Source organism: Mytilus californianus, unplaced genomic scaffold, assembly GCF_021869535.1.
Source record: "Mytilus californianus isolate M0D057914Y unplaced genomic scaffold, xbMytCali1.0.p SCAF_7, whole genome shotgun sequence".
Taxonomy (NCBI): Eukaryota; Metazoa; Mollusca; class Bivalvia; order Mytilida; family Mytilidae; genus Mytilus; species Mytilus californianus.
This window is the reverse complement of record NW_026262723.1, coordinates 41,672,599-41,691,166: the sequence shown is the minus strand read 5'-3', so window position 1 is coordinate 41,691,166 and position 18,568 is coordinate 41,672,599. Positions and strand designations below refer to the sequence as shown.

At 32.9% G+C, this 18,568-nt stretch overlaps 1 protein-coding gene and 1 long non-coding RNA gene across 3 annotated transcripts in view; both read right to left on the bottom strand.

Annotated features, from left to right (window-relative positions):
* The window catches only part of LOC127709491 (uncharacterized), a 194,807-nt gene that overhangs the window by 27,991 nt on the left and 148,248 nt on the right, over positions 1-18,568 (bottom strand). The window lies entirely within an intron of this gene.
* LOC127709487 (ragulator complex protein LAMTOR3-like) overlaps positions 6,445-18,568 on the bottom strand; it is a 30,899-nt gene continuing 18,775 nt past the window's right edge. For both annotated transcript variants that reach the window (XM_052215085.1, XM_052215086.1), the window contains exons 3-6: positions 13,701-13,759; positions 11,512-11,645; positions 10,800-10,863; positions 6,445-7,393 (exon numbers count right to left, since the gene is read on the bottom strand). In XM_052215085.1, the coding sequence (XP_052071045.1) occupies positions 7,320-7,393; positions 10,800-10,863; positions 11,512-11,645; positions 13,701-13,759 (331 nt within the window). In that variant the 3' untranslated portion in view covers positions 6,445-7,319. The remainder of the gene's footprint in view (positions 7,394-10,799; positions 10,864-11,511; positions 11,646-13,700; positions 13,760-18,568) is intronic.

Genomic DNA, 18,568 nt, shown 5'->3' with positions numbered 1-18,568 from the left:
GAAGTTTTTTCAAATACACAGTTTCGCATTTCATTTTTCAAAATGACCGATTTTAATCGTATCTTGGAAATTAATTCATTAAAAATGTTTATTTTTGGTAGTACACTCATAATTTTATTTTAAAATTGCGAAAATAAAAAAGTCCATATGAAAGTAATTTGAGCGGCAAATTCAAACCCGATATACAAATTCGAACCAGAGACATGTAATTTGTATTATATTACTCTTTTCGCACCATGTTGTTCGAGATAAAAAGACCAAATAGATAAACTATGAGTTTTAAACCATTGAAATGGATCGGTCACATTTTCCCCCTGATTGACTCAATGTACAATACACCTAATCGCTATTTATTCCATTCCGGATAAGTTCTAAAATTACACAACTTTTTCATCCAGTTGACGCTATCTGGGACCCTGTTTAAACAATGCACCATGCATGATACTTTTTAATGAGACCTGTTTAAAACATCGTAAATACTTCAAACACAATATTTTTTTGACTATAATTTGAGTTTGGAAAAAGTGGATCATAATCTATCAAAGTTTCCTATTGATCGCTTTCTAAATTTTTCCCTCCCTCAGCTCGTTACTGATGACCTTTGTTTGCGGCCTGTTGACCCAAACAGGAAGTTGTCTAAATGACTGTTTTTTCCGGATTGGACTAAATAGCGATAAGGTGTATAGCCTTTAGGAGAAATTCTATGATAATGATAGAAATGAATTTTAGAATGTTGGAAAGGGTAGTATAATATTCCAATCAGCTGTTGATCAGTTTTAGCAAGTTTTTGAGTTATCAAAATGCAATAATTTTTTATTGGCACTGGCTACGGTTACATGGAAATGTAACAATAATAAAATAATTATTGTTACATTGGAGACTAATTGCCGGAATACAGGGTTGGGTAAGGAACCGATTAATTCCGAATCACGGTAACAATAATATTTGTGTCTACGGTTACATTGCGTCATTGTTACATTAAAGAATGCCACGATAATAAAAATTTCTTGAAACTTTAACCTCTGTAGTTTTGTTGCTTAATTCTTTGATATGTACTAGATAATATTTGTAATAATGATAATAATAATAATTTATTTATATTCAACAAAATGTGTTTAAATAGTTTTAAGTATTAATTGTTTTGATGTTCTTAAAGAAACTGGTCCAGTTAAGTAGTGCCAGTGTCAAAGGCGAAAAATATAGTTCAATGGTTCGTTGTTAAAAACTTGAACTGAGAAAAATGTCCACTTCTATGTATTTAACTGCACACCTCAGTACCCTTATTACTGTCATTATACTTTGAACAATGAATGAAGTGATTCCTATTACCAAATTTGTTTTGGGTGAAAAATTTAAAACTTCAGATGCGTTTAAATCGAAACTAAAACAATATCTAGACTCAAATTTTTATCTTCAAAAAAGTGCAGAATGGAATTGAACTATATGCAATACAAACGTGTAAAATGTCGCATCACTGTTTGTAATGGCTGCTTGGATCGAGTGGTTTCACCAACAATGCGTCGGACTAAAACATTCTCCAAAAACAACACACTGGATTTGTAGAAACTGTCATTGTAAATAAGAATTTCAAAAATTGTTTGCAATATTGTAAATATCAAATAAAGATTTTACAAATTGTATGCAATATTTTAAATATCAAATAAAAGTTTTCAAATTTTATTTTAATAAATATTTCTAGTCCCATCGTACATTGCAGTATATTGATGACGATGTAACAATAGCGCAATGTAACCGTAGACACAAATATTATTGTTACATTCGTAATTAGTCGGTTCCTTACCCAACCCTGCATTCCGGCAATTAGTCTCCAATGTAACAATAATTATTTTATTATTGTTACATTTCCATGTAACCGTAGCCAGTGCCTTTTTTATTTTATCAAGAAAACAATTCATCAATAGTCTTTCAAATTAAATTAAAATTGTATTTGTTCATAGTGTGTTTTTTACTGGCCGGTAAAAATTACCGCCAGAAATTCGTAGTTTTTCTCAAATATAGTATAGTTCATTGTCATATTTGTATATATTTATGTTTTGTTTTTAATTTGCCAGAGGGTCTCAGAGAAGACTAGTTATATGCTAACTGTATTCTCCTCAAATGATTTAACAATTACTTACTAACTAATAAAATAGATATATATGTAATCTGGGACTAATAGATATTTCTACAGAGACACATTGTATGTATATGTCTCTGATAGATACAATACAAATTCATCCAATCAAAATTATTTTAAGACTAATAAGAGATTGCTCATGGATAACTGAATTGAGACTTATAAATCTCCATTTTCAAGTCTACATTACTTAATATAAATCCGAATAGGCCTTAAAGAGATGTTAGGTTTTTGTCAATGAGACAACAGCACCCTCACCCCAAACGCAATCAAAACATTTTAGATAGGCATCTATACTATATATCAAGCTCTAGATCGTCAAGGGTATTAAACTGACGCAATGGTTATAGTTTTCAAATGATGGATTTTTGTATACCTTTAACGTTTGTACAAAACTAAGTCAATCAAAACAGTCCTATGTGATGGAATAATTAAAACAAATAGTTGAATTGTGACCCATTTAATTACATTTATATAAAGTAGCTAACCAACATGACATGCTGCTAATTAAAAAAAATCAGTAGTGGTTTTAGGCAGAAATATTTTCTCTTAGTTCAATGTTTCAGATCAGACATGTATGCACTTTATTGTAAATTCTTCATAAGTACAGTAAGCGGAGCTGTATTTCCGATATACTCTGAATTTCAATATCGCAAACAAAGATATATTTGTTAATAAAATTTGTGGGTAAGGTTGCTAACCTATTGACTTTTACGCACTATCTCAATACTTTTATCATAGATATAATTATATCTATGTTTTTATTTACCAGTGTGACGGTAACGAAACAATGATAGTATTACGTTCACTGTTTGAACTAGCGATACATACACACCATTATTTAACTCAAATGTGAAAGAAAGGGAAACACCGTATTATTTCAGCTCTTCAAAGTTATGTTTTGGATTTTAAACATCTTGGCCTCAAGCATCACTGAAGAGATGTCCAATGAACATCTCGTGCAATAAAATTGGCACCGTTAATGTTATCAAACCCACTATTTTCTTCGGGAAATAGCTGTACAAAGTTCCGTTGGATGATATAGGATCATATATAGTCGATCGTTTGGTTTTGTCAGTTTTAATAGACTTCCTCTTTTCGTATTTACCCTGGAGTTTGATATTTTCGTTACATGTCCTTTTTACATTTTTCGTACTTAGGTACAAAACAATCAAACATTGATTTTATCTTCTTTTCTTGGGATTAGATACACGTCTTTGGTCGCTTTTTCGTGGATTTCTCATAAATCCACGCATGGATACATGTCATGAAGTTTTTTGTTGTAATGGTTTATCGTAAACCCATGAACAATCTCACTTTTAATTATTAGCGTTAATAAAGATGTGCTCTCTATATAGCGAGTATTCTACTTTAGTCATGTTTCGACAGAGGTTTCGATTATTTACTATGTATACCAAATGAAGTTGTTCCCGACTCTCATGAAGTACAAAGAAATTGTAGAAAGGGATATGGTGTGGAGAGACAAGGGGATCAAATCTCCTGACGTACTGCAACATAGCCAATATAACGCAACCATGTTATTGTAAAACATCTTAATTCATAATCCAACATAATTTCTTTAAAATGTTCACCCTTTGAACACATCCATTATATACTCTTAACGTTGTGTAGACTAATGATAGCATCTAGTTACTCACATGACAGACATTATTATTTTTCTAGAGAATTTTTACACTGGCCAAATACGCATCCATATTCTTGACCAAATGAAGTCAATCTATAAAATCGGGGGAAAACGTCTTGTTTTCTTTATTGTTCACCACGTTGGTGTATGAAACAGTGGTTAGTATTGAAGGAACAGTTCCACTTATTCTATTTTATCAGATTTTAACTCTGAGTTTAATCTGTTTATCAAAATAGTTCTCAGCTTTTAGCTCTCTTTCGGGAACTACGAGAATTCTTTGATACTATATTATTGAGAATTGTATTTCTTGTATCCTGTGATTTTGTCATCTGAATTACTGCTGCACTTTTTCGAACTAAATTTTATTGTACATTTTGTCATTCCACTGCTTGAGATAAATGTTGAGACTGGTTTAGTACTTTAAAATCTGCCAAATTTTATTATACATGTCATGAGTCAGGAACTTGCCAGTGGCTGTTTATATTTCAGTATATTTTGTCCAAGAGTGTAGACCTTGCATTGACGTATAGATTTCTGTTCTGTTGTTTTATTTTTTGGTTCACGGTTTCAAAATCTACTTTCAGTCATACACATTTTCCTACAGGAACACATATAGGCTAATCCATTTAGGGAACATAGAAATCTTGCAGGGTATTTTATTCATTGGTTGTCTAATAAAGAATGTAATAAACATAACAACACATAACAAGAAAGGGCATCACCAATACATTGAAAGAAAATTTGATAGAAAAAAAAAAGACCAAAAATTGGTTACCAAACTGATGAACATACAAAAACCCAACTTGAGCATAAACAAAAGTGCACATTCTGAAATGTCTAGCTTGCTTAGATTTTAATCAGAAATGAATAGTAATGATGAGGTCAAGGTAAAATGGACCCTGCCAGACAGACATGTTCACCTTATAATCATTCCATACACTAAATATAGTTGACTTTTTGCTTATAGCATCTGATAAACTGACAAAACCATGAAAACTAAACATTGATCAATGATCCATTAAAATGAAGACAAGGTCAGATGAACCTTGCCAGACAGACATGTACACCTTACAATCATTTCATACACCAAATATAGTTGACTGTTTGCTTATAGCATCTGATAAACTGAAAAAAACCATGAAAACTTAACATTGACAAATGCTCCATGAAATAAAGGTCAAGGTAATATGAAACCAGCCAGAGACATGTACACCTTACAATCATTCCATACACCAAATATGGTGTCCCTATTGCTTATAGTACCGGAAAAAGACCAAACCACAAAAACTAAACATTGTTCAATGAACCATGAAATAAAGGTCAAGGCCAGATGAACCTGCCAGTCAGACATATACACCTTACAATCATTCCATACACCAAATATAGTTGACCTATTGCTTATAGAATCTGAGATAAGGACTTGACCACCAAACTTAAACCTTGATCACTGATCCATGAAATGAGGTAGAGGTCATGTGAACCCTGTCTGACAGACATGTAGAGATTGCAAGGAACCCATATACCAAATATGGTTATCCTAAAACTCATAATAAGTGAAAAATTCCAATGACAAAAAAAACTTTTTTTTCAAGCAGTTGCTGGTCCATGAAAATGAAATCAAGGACAATGGACATTTGACAGATGGATACTTCTTAACACAAGAAATCTGCATATATACGAGGTATGAAGCATCCAGGTCTTCTACCTTCTGAAATATAAAGCTTTATACAATTACAAAAATGTAGTACCAAAGTCTTATAGATATATATTATTTTTTTTAGCTTTTTATTATTTTCTGCTCTTTTCACAAATATGCATTGTTATAGAGCTACAGTAACAATTATATTTCAGAAGGGTTATATTTCCTGAATGATTATTTATCTGCCATAAATGTTCAGTGGTTTCTAACAGAATAATATACAGTGAGATAATAAAACACTCTATTAGTCCAGAAAGCACTATAATTTGTAAACAGAAACAAATCCATGTTTAATGTGCATCAACCCTTTTAATATTATGCAATGTTGCATATAACTCTAATATAATTTGCAGTAGTTGATAGATATAAGAAGATGTGGTATGAGTGCCAATGAGACAACTCTCCATCCAAGTCAAAATTTATAAAAGTAAACCAACACAGAGCCTTGGCTCATACCGAACATCAAGCTATAAAGAGCCCCAAAAATTACTAGTGTAAAACCATTCAAACAGAAAAATCAACGGTCTAATCTATATAAAAAACGAGAAACGAGAAACACTTATGAACCACATCAACAAACAACAACTACTGAACATCAGATTCCTGACTTAGGACAGGTGCAAACAATTGCAGCGGGTTTAAATGTTTTAATGGTACAAAACCTTCACCCTTATCTGAAACAATAGTGTAACATCACAACATAGAAAGACACACTATAAAATATCAATTGAAATGGCTTAACTCAATCAAAAGACATATTAACACCAGTGAACATACACTAAAGTACACTGGTATAATTTCATTGGAATAAAATATCCATTTGAAACTGCCACTAGTTTGTTGCATAAAATTCTCATCATGAATGTTCATTTTTTGTTGTAGTACTAGTACATTACTGTTACTCTGTTATCCAGTGATATAAAATCAGACCTTGTTTCAAATGGAAGGAACATTACAACTAAACTGTTTGAGAACATTTTTATTTATATTACAAATAATTACAAACTCAACAAATACCATATTTGAAGAAATGTATAAATATATTTTTGTCTTATTTTTCCTTAAAAAACCTTGCACTTTAATAAATCTACATAATTTTTTGAATGAATTATTACAGGTTACATCATCATTCTAATTCCATCAGATGTCCTATGAAGGAATAGCAACAGAAAGGAAAGAAAAAGACGTTTTCCAAATATGGTCATATAGTTTTATTGTTTTGATCAGAACTGACAGTTTTAAAATCCTATTCCATTTAATAACATTAATAGTATCTATCTTTACTACACCAGATGTTTTACCAAGTCATGTTTTTTCAGGGAGACTTGAGGCCAAAATATTTGAAAAATCATGCGATTAGTAAGTATTTAAAGACAAAAAATGTAGAAATATGCTCTTTACAAATGCAATTATAATGAAGATTTGAAATAAAACTAATCTATTTCATTAATCTATTTCATAAATAAAATATCAAAAAGAATCAATCATAACAATTTTTAAGGTAATCATCAACATACAATCCATTCTTAAGAAATTTCAAGATTTCTATGTTGTTATGAATTTTATATCCTCATTCCTGACAGAAATACATAAATATTTTGTAAGTATTGTAGACCTGTCTTGAGAGACCAACCTCTTTTGGTCTTTAGGTATAGACGGTGACAATTTCAACTCATCATCACTTATATCTTAACAGATTAAATCATCTCAAAAGACTGATTTTTAGTGACAGAAAGGGTGGTCTCTCATAACAGGGTACATTGTATCAATTTATTATTTTATTGCACATATAAATTATATACAAAATATAAACAGCATTTTGCAGTATGGCATCCGTGCTATGATGTTGACACCACTTTTGAAACTTCATTTATAATGTCCTTCATATCTGCTTCTAAATTCAACAATAAGCCTGAAATATATACAATTTGAATTAAAGTACATGTAAACTATTGTTTATTCACTCCTTCTCTGTATGGGTTTTTATGTGTTTATTGTTGCATGAGGTCTGTGATAAGAAATATCTGAAGATTTAATTGCTTCAGATCACTTCAAACTTCAAAGTTGTGAAAGCAACTTTTTATATCAATATGTATTGTAATTTTGATCAATGTACAGGTAAAACTATTCTTGGTTCCTTCTGTATGGGTTTTTGTTTATTTGTTGTGAAATGTAGACTTGGACAAGAAATGTCTGATGATTCAACTGTTTCAGGTCACTTCAAAGTTGTGAAAGGTACTTTCTATAAATTTCAGAATAGTTCTTTACAAATATCTTATGTCTATTCAAACTGCCAGCTATTACTTTTGTCAGTTTTAAAGTGTAATGTTGATTGCCAAAAACTAAGTCCATTTATCAGAAAATACAGAAAAATATCCAAAAATTCATTTTGTCTTCGGACTCTATTCTACATTCTGCATCTGCTTGCCCAAGTCAGTATATTCTGTAATTCAGTGTTTGTCGTTTGTTGCTGTATTTCATATATGTTTTTCATTTATTGTTTTGTAAATAAATCATGCCATTAGTTTTCTCGTTTGAATTGTTTTATATGTCATTTCAGGGTCTTTTACAGCTTGCTTTGCAGTTGGGTTTTGCTTATTGTTGAAGGCTGTACTGTGGTCTATAGTTGCTAACTCCTACTTCATATGGTCTCTGGTGGAGAGTTGTCTCATTGGCAATCATACCACATTTTCTTATTTCTATATTTCTTGACCTTTAAGAAGCTTATTTCCAAGTTTCAAAACATTCCATAAAGGTTTGACAAATTTATTGATATCTAAAGAACATTAACTAAAGACTGTATCTAAATAAACTCATCATAGATACCAGGATTAAATTATGTACACCAAACACATGTTTCATCTATTAAAAGACTTATCAGTGATGCTTGAATCAAAAAAGTTAAAAAGGCCAAATAAAGTACGAAGTTGACGAGCATTAAGGACCCAAAATTCCGAAAAAGGTTTGCCAAATAAAGCTAAGGTAATCTATTCCTGGAGTAAATGTAAACTGCAAAAAACTAGGTCCTCTTTATCAATAAAATATGAAACAAGAATGTGTCCATAGTACACATTCTTGCCCCACTCGCACTATCCTTTTCTATGTTCAGTGGACCGTGAAATTGGGGTAAATTCTCTAATTTGGCATTAAAATTAAAAAAATCATATCATAGGGAACATGTATACTAAGTTTCAATTTGATTGGACTTCAACTTCATCAAAAACTACCTGGACCAAAAACTTTAACCTGAAGCAGGACAGACGGACGGACGGACAAACGAACGAACAGACGCACAGACCGAAAAACATAATGCCCCTAGGTTGGGCCATAAAAAAAAGTACTTTCAAAATTTTGCTGTGGATACTGCATTTTGCCCAAGTTTCATGTCATTAGAGCTACGTCGGATAGAAATGGACCTTAAGCAAGTGCACGTATAAATGTACATGTATAAGACTTTGAATTATTTTGGAACATTCAAATACGAAATAAAAGATGAATTTTGGTCTGTTTTGAAGGATATCAACTCAGTTTTCAAACAGTTACAGACTTTACATAGAAATTTTCTCAACCGGATAAAGGTAAACAGATGTTCATGTGCATAAGGTCGATTTCTATCCGACGCAGCTTTTGAAGTTTTGACAAAGTTATGAATTAGAATGTCTGAAAAACCTTAACCTCAGACTGTATCTTAATATTAACTGCATAAAAACCTTTTATCAGTAAAATACGGAAAAATGGATAAAAAATATCTAAAAATTTAACTTTGGATACTATCTTTCATAAAGAAACATCGGTCCAAATCTTTCACAATTCCATGAAGGTTTGACAATGTTATTAATCTTTAACCACAGACTGAACCTAAATGTTGATGATGACAACAATAGAATGTAGGATCCCTATATCTTGCTGTGGCAACAAAATGTTGCAGACTTGACAAAAACATAACAGGAATAATAAATAATTGGGGAATGTGTCCATGGGACACAGATGATGCCCCCGCTTGCATATAATGTTATAAAAGAAAATAACTCAAGAACAGTAAAAATGAAGCTACCCAAATTCATACTTGATCTAAGTTTTGTGGTAATAACCATTGTGTATAATTTTCATAACATTTGGTTGAGGCAAACTAAAGTAAGAGAATGGAAACCAATTTTGGGACGTACGGACGTACAGACGGACAAGGGTAAAACTTAATGCCCCCTCCGCTATGGCGGGGGCATAAAAATATTCAATGGTACAACAGTACACACTAGCTAGTCACCATCTCCTAAAACAAAACAATCAATAGATGTACAAGGAAAGACAACCGACCATGAACAACACATGTTTAAGATAGCCAATATGTGAGGTTAACTGAAACTTTTGAAAGGACACAATGAATTTTCTTTTTTAGCCTTTTTAACCATGTTCCTATTCATAAACATAACTCTAATCTTGCTCTTTGCAAACTATATACTTACTGCATGTTAAAGGATTAAAAGTAAAACATATTCTGATCAAAATACATAATCAAGAACAACATTAACTAGAGGCTCTAAAGAGCCTGTGTCGCTCACCTTGGTCTATGTGCATATTAAACAAAGGACACAGATGGATTCATGACAAAATTGTGTTTTGGTAATGGTGATGTGTTTGTAGATCTTACTTTACTAAACATTCTTGCTGCTTACAATTATCTCTATCTATAATGAACTTGGCCCAGTAGTTACAGTGGAAAATATTTTGTAAAAATTTACAAAAATTTACAAAATTTATGAAAATTGTAAAAAATGGACTATAAAGGGCAATAACTCCTTAAGGGGTCAATTGACAATTTTGGTCATTTGACTTATTTGTAGATCTTACTTTGCTGTACATTATTGCTGTTTACAGTTTATCTCTATCTATAATAATATTCAAGATAATAACCAAAAGCTGCAAAATTTTCAAAATTACCAATTCAGGGCAGCAACCCAACAACATGTTGCCTGATTGGTCTGAAAATTTCAGGTCAGATAGATCTTGACCTAATGAACAATTTTATCCTTGTCAGATTTGCTCTAAATGCTTTGGTTTCAGAGATATGAGCCAAAAACTGCATTTTACCCTATGTACTATTTTTCAGCCATGACAGCCATCTTGGTTGGTTGGCCGTGTCACCGGACACATTTTTTAAACTAGATACCCCAATGATGATTTTGGCCAAGTTTGGTCAAATTTGGACCAGTAGTTTCAGAGGAGAAGATTTTTGTAAAAGTTTACGGACGACGGACGCTAAGTGATGAGAAAAGATCATTTGGCCCTGTGGGCCAGGTGAGCTAAAAATATATAATTACCAGTATTTGTATTACTATCTGCAATAAATGTTAGCACCACTGGAGTTTTGTTTATCTGAACAACCTGGAAAAAAAACAGGTTAAAAACGATAACAAATTTAAAAAAGTTCCAAAAACATATATGGAGACATCATATTTATTTTATTTTATAAGAATTTATTTATATTTTTACAACTGGTGCAACTAAGATATAAAGTCAGATTTGTTATCAAATGGAAGGAAAACTACTACAAAACTATTTGTAAACATTTCCAACTAAATATCAAATAATCACAAAATTTGATTATTTTTCTTAAATTTTTGTCTGATTTTTCTCTTCTTTTTTTTTTAAATCTACAGAAAAAACTTATTGAGATATGTATAACAAATGAACTACCATCATGCCTATGACTCAATTCTATTCCAGACTTAAAGTGGTACCAAACACCATGACTAAAATTAGTTTTGCTCATTTAATTTTCATAAAATTTTGACAAAATATTTACTTTGACCCTTTGACAAAAATATAAAAATTTCAAGAAACTTGAACCACACTTTATTGGAAAAATTTCATTGGACATATAGCAGTTTGACAAACACTAATTTTGATCATTGAGAAGCTTAATATTTCCTTTACAATAGAATGTGATTAAAATGTCAGCTGATTTTTACAGAGTTATCTCTCTGAGGCCATTTTGATCACTCAAATATTTTACCCATATGTGGTGATTACCTGATAGTTCTGATATAAACATATAAAACTTTTACTCTGCTGAAATCCTATTTTGTTGGCTTGTTCTATGGCTGTACCAAATGTAGATAGAAAATTTGGACGTAACGCTAGTTCTGGTACCTGGTCTGTTGATCCTGAAACCATCAAATTTTCTTTTAAAATTATCTAGATTTGAATTAGTTATGCTCTTCAAATGTACATTTTATATTGAGACACAACTTTCTTGACCTTGGGGGAAGTTTGACCCTGACTGCACACTTGCTTATTGACTACATTTCAATCACTGAATCAGGCAGTATAAATTGATTTGATTTCACATCTTTTCTATGTTTCTCATAGCAGTGTTCCCCTCACAAATTCCAGATTAACTGGAGGAATTTTGAAATAACTCTTTTTATTGTAATGAATTTATAGCATTACATCCATTACAATATCAACAAAAAACATTTCAGATTGAATCACATTCAACCATAATAGCATCACATAAGCAAGATGCTTAAAGTTCGGTGGGAGAACACTGTCCTAGTATATTTTTGTTTGACAGGATATATAGGTAAACTGCAAAGGTTGAGCGGTCACCTTTTCATCATCACTTGTTATTGATTAGTAAAAGGCTAATCTTACTAGCTGCTGATGACACGATAAATCAATATATTATTTGGTAAAGTCCTAGATTAATAAACTGTAAAAAAATGTACAAAAGAGTGCAGATAATTCAATTTACTTAAATTCTACGAAAATAAATGGGAAATATGTCCATGGAACACAGATGATGCCCCTGCTTGCATATAACGTTATAAAGGGACATAACTCAAGAACAGTAAAAGTGACACTACACAAATTCCTATACTTGATCTGAGATTTGTGGTAATAAGCATGATAAGCATTGTGTATAAGTTTCATAACATTTGGTTGAGGCAAACTTAAGTTAGAGAATGGAAACCAAAAATTTAGCAATTTTTCCATTTGTAAAGGAGCATAACTCTAGAAGGGTAAAAGTGACCCTACCAAAATTCAAATTTGATCTGTGTTTTGTGGTAATAAGCATTGTGTATAAGTTTCATAACATTTGGTTGAGGCAAGCTTAAGTTAGAAAACGGAAACCAAAAATTCAGCAATTTTTCCATTTGTAAACGGTCATAACTCTAGAAAGGTAGAAGTGATGCCACCCAAATTCATACTTAATCTGTGTTTTGTGATAATAAACATTGTGTATAAGTTTCATAACATTTGGTGAGGCAAACTAAAGTAAGAGAACGGAAACCAATTTGTTTTAAGAATTTTGACGTATTCTTCTACATTACTTAAATACTTAATTGACAGTGGCTCTCGATAGAAAATTTAGTAAGCCATTCAGAGTTATCTATCTTATGTTGTCAAAGACGTTTAATCCTACCTGAAGTTAAAATAAAGCCCACCCATGTTTATTAATAAAGGCAACAATTTACCAATTTCAAGTGGTAATCTACTCTTTTAACTTCTATTATTATACATGTTATACTATCTATGAAAACAGAACATTATTAAAAAAAAATGTAAATTATAACTGAATTGTCATAATAATGGCTGTAAATTATTAATCAAATTTCAATAATAATATCCATCAGCTATACTTCATCATGAAGTCTGGACTAAAATAACTATATGATGTCGAGTGTCATTTAATATAGTGTGAACCAAACAGGTGCCTGTGGGGGAGGAAAAATAGTTTCTTTCACCAGGTCCTGATATAGTTATCTGAATGAAATATTATGCAAGATTGAATGAAATTTGTTTGATAAGAAAAAAAATCCATGATTGTTTTTGTCATTTTCATGCTTTCAAGACATATATCAAATCTCAACACTTAACATTTATTATTTCTAAAGATATATCTGTGGAAAATCTTAAATTGATATATATCTGATAAATATTGATAAATATGAAAATTTATCTCTGGTGTAGGTAGAAATATCTTGTCTGTATTTTCCATTCATATAATGTACTATTACTTTTCAAACAAATGTTTATTTTAAACAGATCAAAATCTGATATCACTCTGTTCTGCTCTGTAGCAAGTTTTCAAAAAGAAATTCTATGGCAAATGCATAACTACACATTACATATGGACATTTTTGGCAGATCTTTTAATAATAAGATTTGTTTCTCGCTTTTCTATTTTCAATTAACTAGTAAATGTTACACTTTACCTTTCAAGAGCGGTACGCCATCTCTGTCTGTAACTGCTATTGCCAGTAAACCATCAACTCTGAAAGAACAAAATCAAATTAATATAGATACAGTTGGGCTTTTGGTCCCATAATCATGATAATACCCTCAATCTCAGGGACAGGTGAATCCCAAAATCTGAATCCTACTTAATTTTATTTTTATATAATTAAGAACCCTAAATGCATTAAATAAGTAAAGGATGCACTACAAATATATTGAAAAGTGTTAGAGGTCATATATATTTTTTTTACTCAAATCCATTTAAAAAATGTTGGAAGCTCGGTTGGAAGAGAAATTGAGTGCAGGTATCTCCACAATTCCAACTCCAACTTACAGGGGCAGATCCAGCCATTTTTCTTTTTTTTTGGGGGGGGGGGGGGGGTTCCAACCATATGTCCCCATTCAAAAGCATTGATCATAAAACAAAAGGGGGGTTCCAACCCCCGGAACTCCCCAACCTGGATCCACCACTGAACTTAAGTATAACTTGGGAGCCAAAAGCAAACATAAAATACAGGATGCACGAAAACACTAAAAAATAGACAAGTAAAAGAGAGGCGAAGGATACCAAAGGGACATTCAAACTCACAAGTCGAAACTAAATTGACAACGCCATGGGTTAAAAGAATAAAATGCTTCCCTGAGTGCAGCTTGATATGACCGCAGAGGTCCAACCCTGAACAGTTGGGGCAAAAATGGACACAATATTCGCGCTTGATACAGGTCTGAATTTGGATTGTAATTAAATATTTGACACATAATAGGTTTCTGACACAGAATAACTGTAGTCAAAGAACTTAGAATTGGTTATATGATTTGAATTTATATTCAATTTTTACTTTTGTGCAATACACTGTGCATGTGTGAATTGACACCCCACCCCAAAAAAAAAAAAAAAATTAAAATTAACCCCCTTTTTTGTTTGCTCTTGTGCAATACACTATGCTGTTGCGTATTGGACCCCCCCCCCCCCCCCCAAATATGTGAAGAAATTTTGTTTAATTTCTGAAATCTGAAATGAGAAAAAATTGCCCCCCCCCCCCCCACTTTTCCAAAAAAAAAAATTCTTTCCCTCATGATATGGTCATAATCTCACTTCAAATTACCAATGGAGTTTGCAACCATAATTACCAATTTAAATACATCATAAAAGTCTTAAATAGATAATTTAAAAGCAGTGTAAGGGAGGTAATCCAACATTGTACAATTTTGTTTTTGGATTACCTCCCTTACACTGCTTTTAAATTGTCCATTATCCAGGAAACCCTTTTTTCCCCCTTTTTTTGCCCCTTATTCCTAAACGGTTTGAGCCGTAACCCCCCCCAAAGCCAATCCTAACCATCCCTTTGTGATATGGAAACTTGTGGTATAATTTCAGAGAGATCCATACACTTTAACACAAGTTATTGTCTGGAAACTAGAAAAATGCCTTTTTGGTCCTCTTTTTGGCCCCTAATTCCTAAACTGTTAGTTCCATAACCCCCAAAATCAATCCCAACCTTCCTTTTGTGGTATTGAACCGTATGGTAAAATTTCATAGAGATCCATTCACTTAAACTAAAGTAATTGTGCGAAAACAAATGTGTCTTTGGACGACAACGATGATGCCAACGTCATACCAATATTTTTGCGGTCGTATAAAAAGACAAACAAACAACAGTACACAAAACACAACATAGAAAAATAAAGACTGAGCAACACAAACCCCACCAAAAACTAGGGGTGATCTCAGGTGCTCCGAAAGGGTAAGAAGATCCTGCTCCACAAGTAGCTGTTATCTATGGATGGAAGAAATCTGGCCAGTTGAAGATGTGACAGGATGTGGACTGCAGAATATTTTATTTAGGTAAAATAAAATGCTTCGCTGGGGCGCAGCTTGATACGACCGCAGAGGTCGAACCCTGAACAGTTGGGGCAAGTATGGACACAACATTCAAGCTTGATACAGCTCTGAATTTGGATTGTTATTAAATATGTGAAACAGCATAGGTTTCTGACACAGAAAGAATGTGGTCTAAGAACTTGAATTTTTTTAATTTACCTATTATGGTCCAATGTCCAAAATCAAAATACATGGTTAGATTCAGCATATCAAAGAACCCCATATATTCAATTTTTGTTAAAATCAAACAAAGTTTAATTTTGGACCCCAACTTGGACAAACTTGAAAACTGGGCCCATAATCAAAAATCTAAACACATGTTTAGATTCAGCATATCAAAGAACCCCAAGAATTCAATTTTTGCTAAAATCAAACTAAGTTTAATTTTGGACCCTTTGGACCTTAATGTAGACCAATTTAAAAAACCGGACTTAAAATTAAAAATCTAAATACACGGTTAGATTTGGAATATCAAAGAACCCCAATAATTCAATTTTTGATGAAATCAAACAAAGTTTAATTTTGGACCCTTTTGACCTCAAAATGAACCAATTTGATAGCGGGGCTCACAAATAAAAAATCTAAATTCATGGTTAGATTCAGCATATCAAAGAACCCCATATATTCAATTTTTGTTGAAATCAAAAAAAGTTTAATTTTGGACCCCAACTTGGACCAACTTGAAAAATGGGCCCATAATCAAAAATCTAAATACATGTTTAGATTCAGCATATCAAAGAACCCCATATATTCAATTTTTGTTGAAATCAAACAAAGTTTAAATACTGGACCCTATCTTGGACCAACTTGAAAACTGGGCCCATAATCAAAAATCTAAACACATGTTTAGATTCAGCATATCAAAGAACCCCAAAAATTCAATTTTTGTTAAAATCAAACTAAGTTTAATTTTGGACCCTTTGGACCTTAATGTAGACCAATTTAAAAAACAGGACCCAAAATTAAAAATCTAAATACACGGTTAGATTTGGAATATCAAAGAGCCCCAATAATTCAATTTTAGATGAAATCAAACAAAGTTTAATTTTGGACCCTTTTGACCTCAATATGAACCAATTTGATAACGGGGTCCACAAATAAAAAATCTAAATACATGGTTAGATTCAGCATATCAAAGAACCCCATATATTCAATTTTTGTTGAAATCAAACAAAGTTTAATTTTGGACCCCAATTTAGACCAACTTGAAAACTGGGCCAAAAATCAAAAATCTAAATACATGTTTAGATTCAGCATATCAAAGAACCTCATATATTCAATTTTTGCTAAAATCAAACAAAGTTTAATTTTGGACCCTTTGGACCTTAATGTAGACTATTTTGAAAACTGGACCCAAAATTAACAAGAAATGATTGTAACAGGATGCTGTTACGAAGTCTCCCAAACGAAGCTCCCATAATTCGTAATTCCCAGGGTCGCCTGACATTGGGCAACGTCCAGTGAAAATTGGTTTGGTCCAGTAAAGTTATATGCATTAGTGATGCCTGGGGACTAACCTTGTATATCATTCAAATCATCTTGGCATGACAAACCTGAATATATATGGTTTAGGGGTGGGGATCTCGACCATTTACAAGATACTAGAACATTGGGGGTGGGGAGGAACCCCTGGGGACTGGCCCTATACGTCATTCAAATGTTCATTACATGACTAACAGGAATATATATGGTTTAGAGGTGGGGATCTCAACCATTTACAAGATATTAGAACATTGGGGGTGGGGGGAACCCCTGGGGACTGACCGTATATGTCATTCAAATGTTCGAGACAAGACAAATAGGAATATATATGGTTTAGGGGTGGGGATCTCAACCATTTACAAGATATTAGAACTTTCTCAAATGGCAGGGGGTCGGGATGACCCCTGGGGACTAACCCTGTATATCATTCAAACCATCTTCGCATGACAAACCAGAATATATATGGTTTAGGGGTGGGGATCTTGACCACTTAGAAGATATTAGAACTTTCTTAAATGGCAGGGGGTTGGGGTGACCCCTGGGGACTAATCTTGTATTTCATTTGATGTGCTTTATCATGACAAACCAGAATATATATGGTTTAGGGGTGGGGATCTCAACCATTAACAAGATATTAGAACTTTCTCAAATGGCAGGGGGTCGGGATAACCCCTGGGGACTAACCCTGTATATCATTTGAACCATCTTCGCATGACAAACCAGAATATATATGGTTTAGGGGTGGGGATCTCAACCATTTACAAGATATTAGAACTTTCTCAAATGGCAGGGGGTCGGGATGACCCCTGGGGATTAACCCTGTATATCATTCAAACCATCTTCGCATGACAAACCAGAATATATATGGTTTAGGGGTGGGGATCTTGACCACTTAGATATTAGAACTTTCTTAAATGGCAGGGGGTGGGGGTGACCCCTGGGGACTAATCCTGTATTTCATTTGATGTGCTTTATCATGACAAACCAGAATATATATGGTTTAGGGGTGGGGATCTCAACCATTTACAAGATATTAGAACTTTCTCAAATGGCAGGGGGTCGGGATGACCCCTGGGGACTAACCCTGTATATCATTTCAACCATCTTCGCATGACAAACCAGAATATATATGGTTTAGGGGTGGGGATCTCGACCATTTACAAGATATTAGAACTTTCTAAAATGGCAGGGGGTCGGGATGACCCCTGGGGACTAACCCTGTATATCATTCAAACCATCTTAGCATGACAAACCAGAATATATATGGTTTAGGGGTGGGGATCTTGACCACTTACAAGATATTAAAACTTTCTTAAATGGCAGGGGGTAGGAGTGACCCCTGGGGACTAACCCTGTATTTCATTTGATGTGCTTTATCATGACAAACCAGAATATATATGGTTTAGGGGTGGGGATCTCAACCATTTACAAGATATTAGAACTTTCTCAAATGGCAGGGGGTCGGGATGACCCCTGGGGACT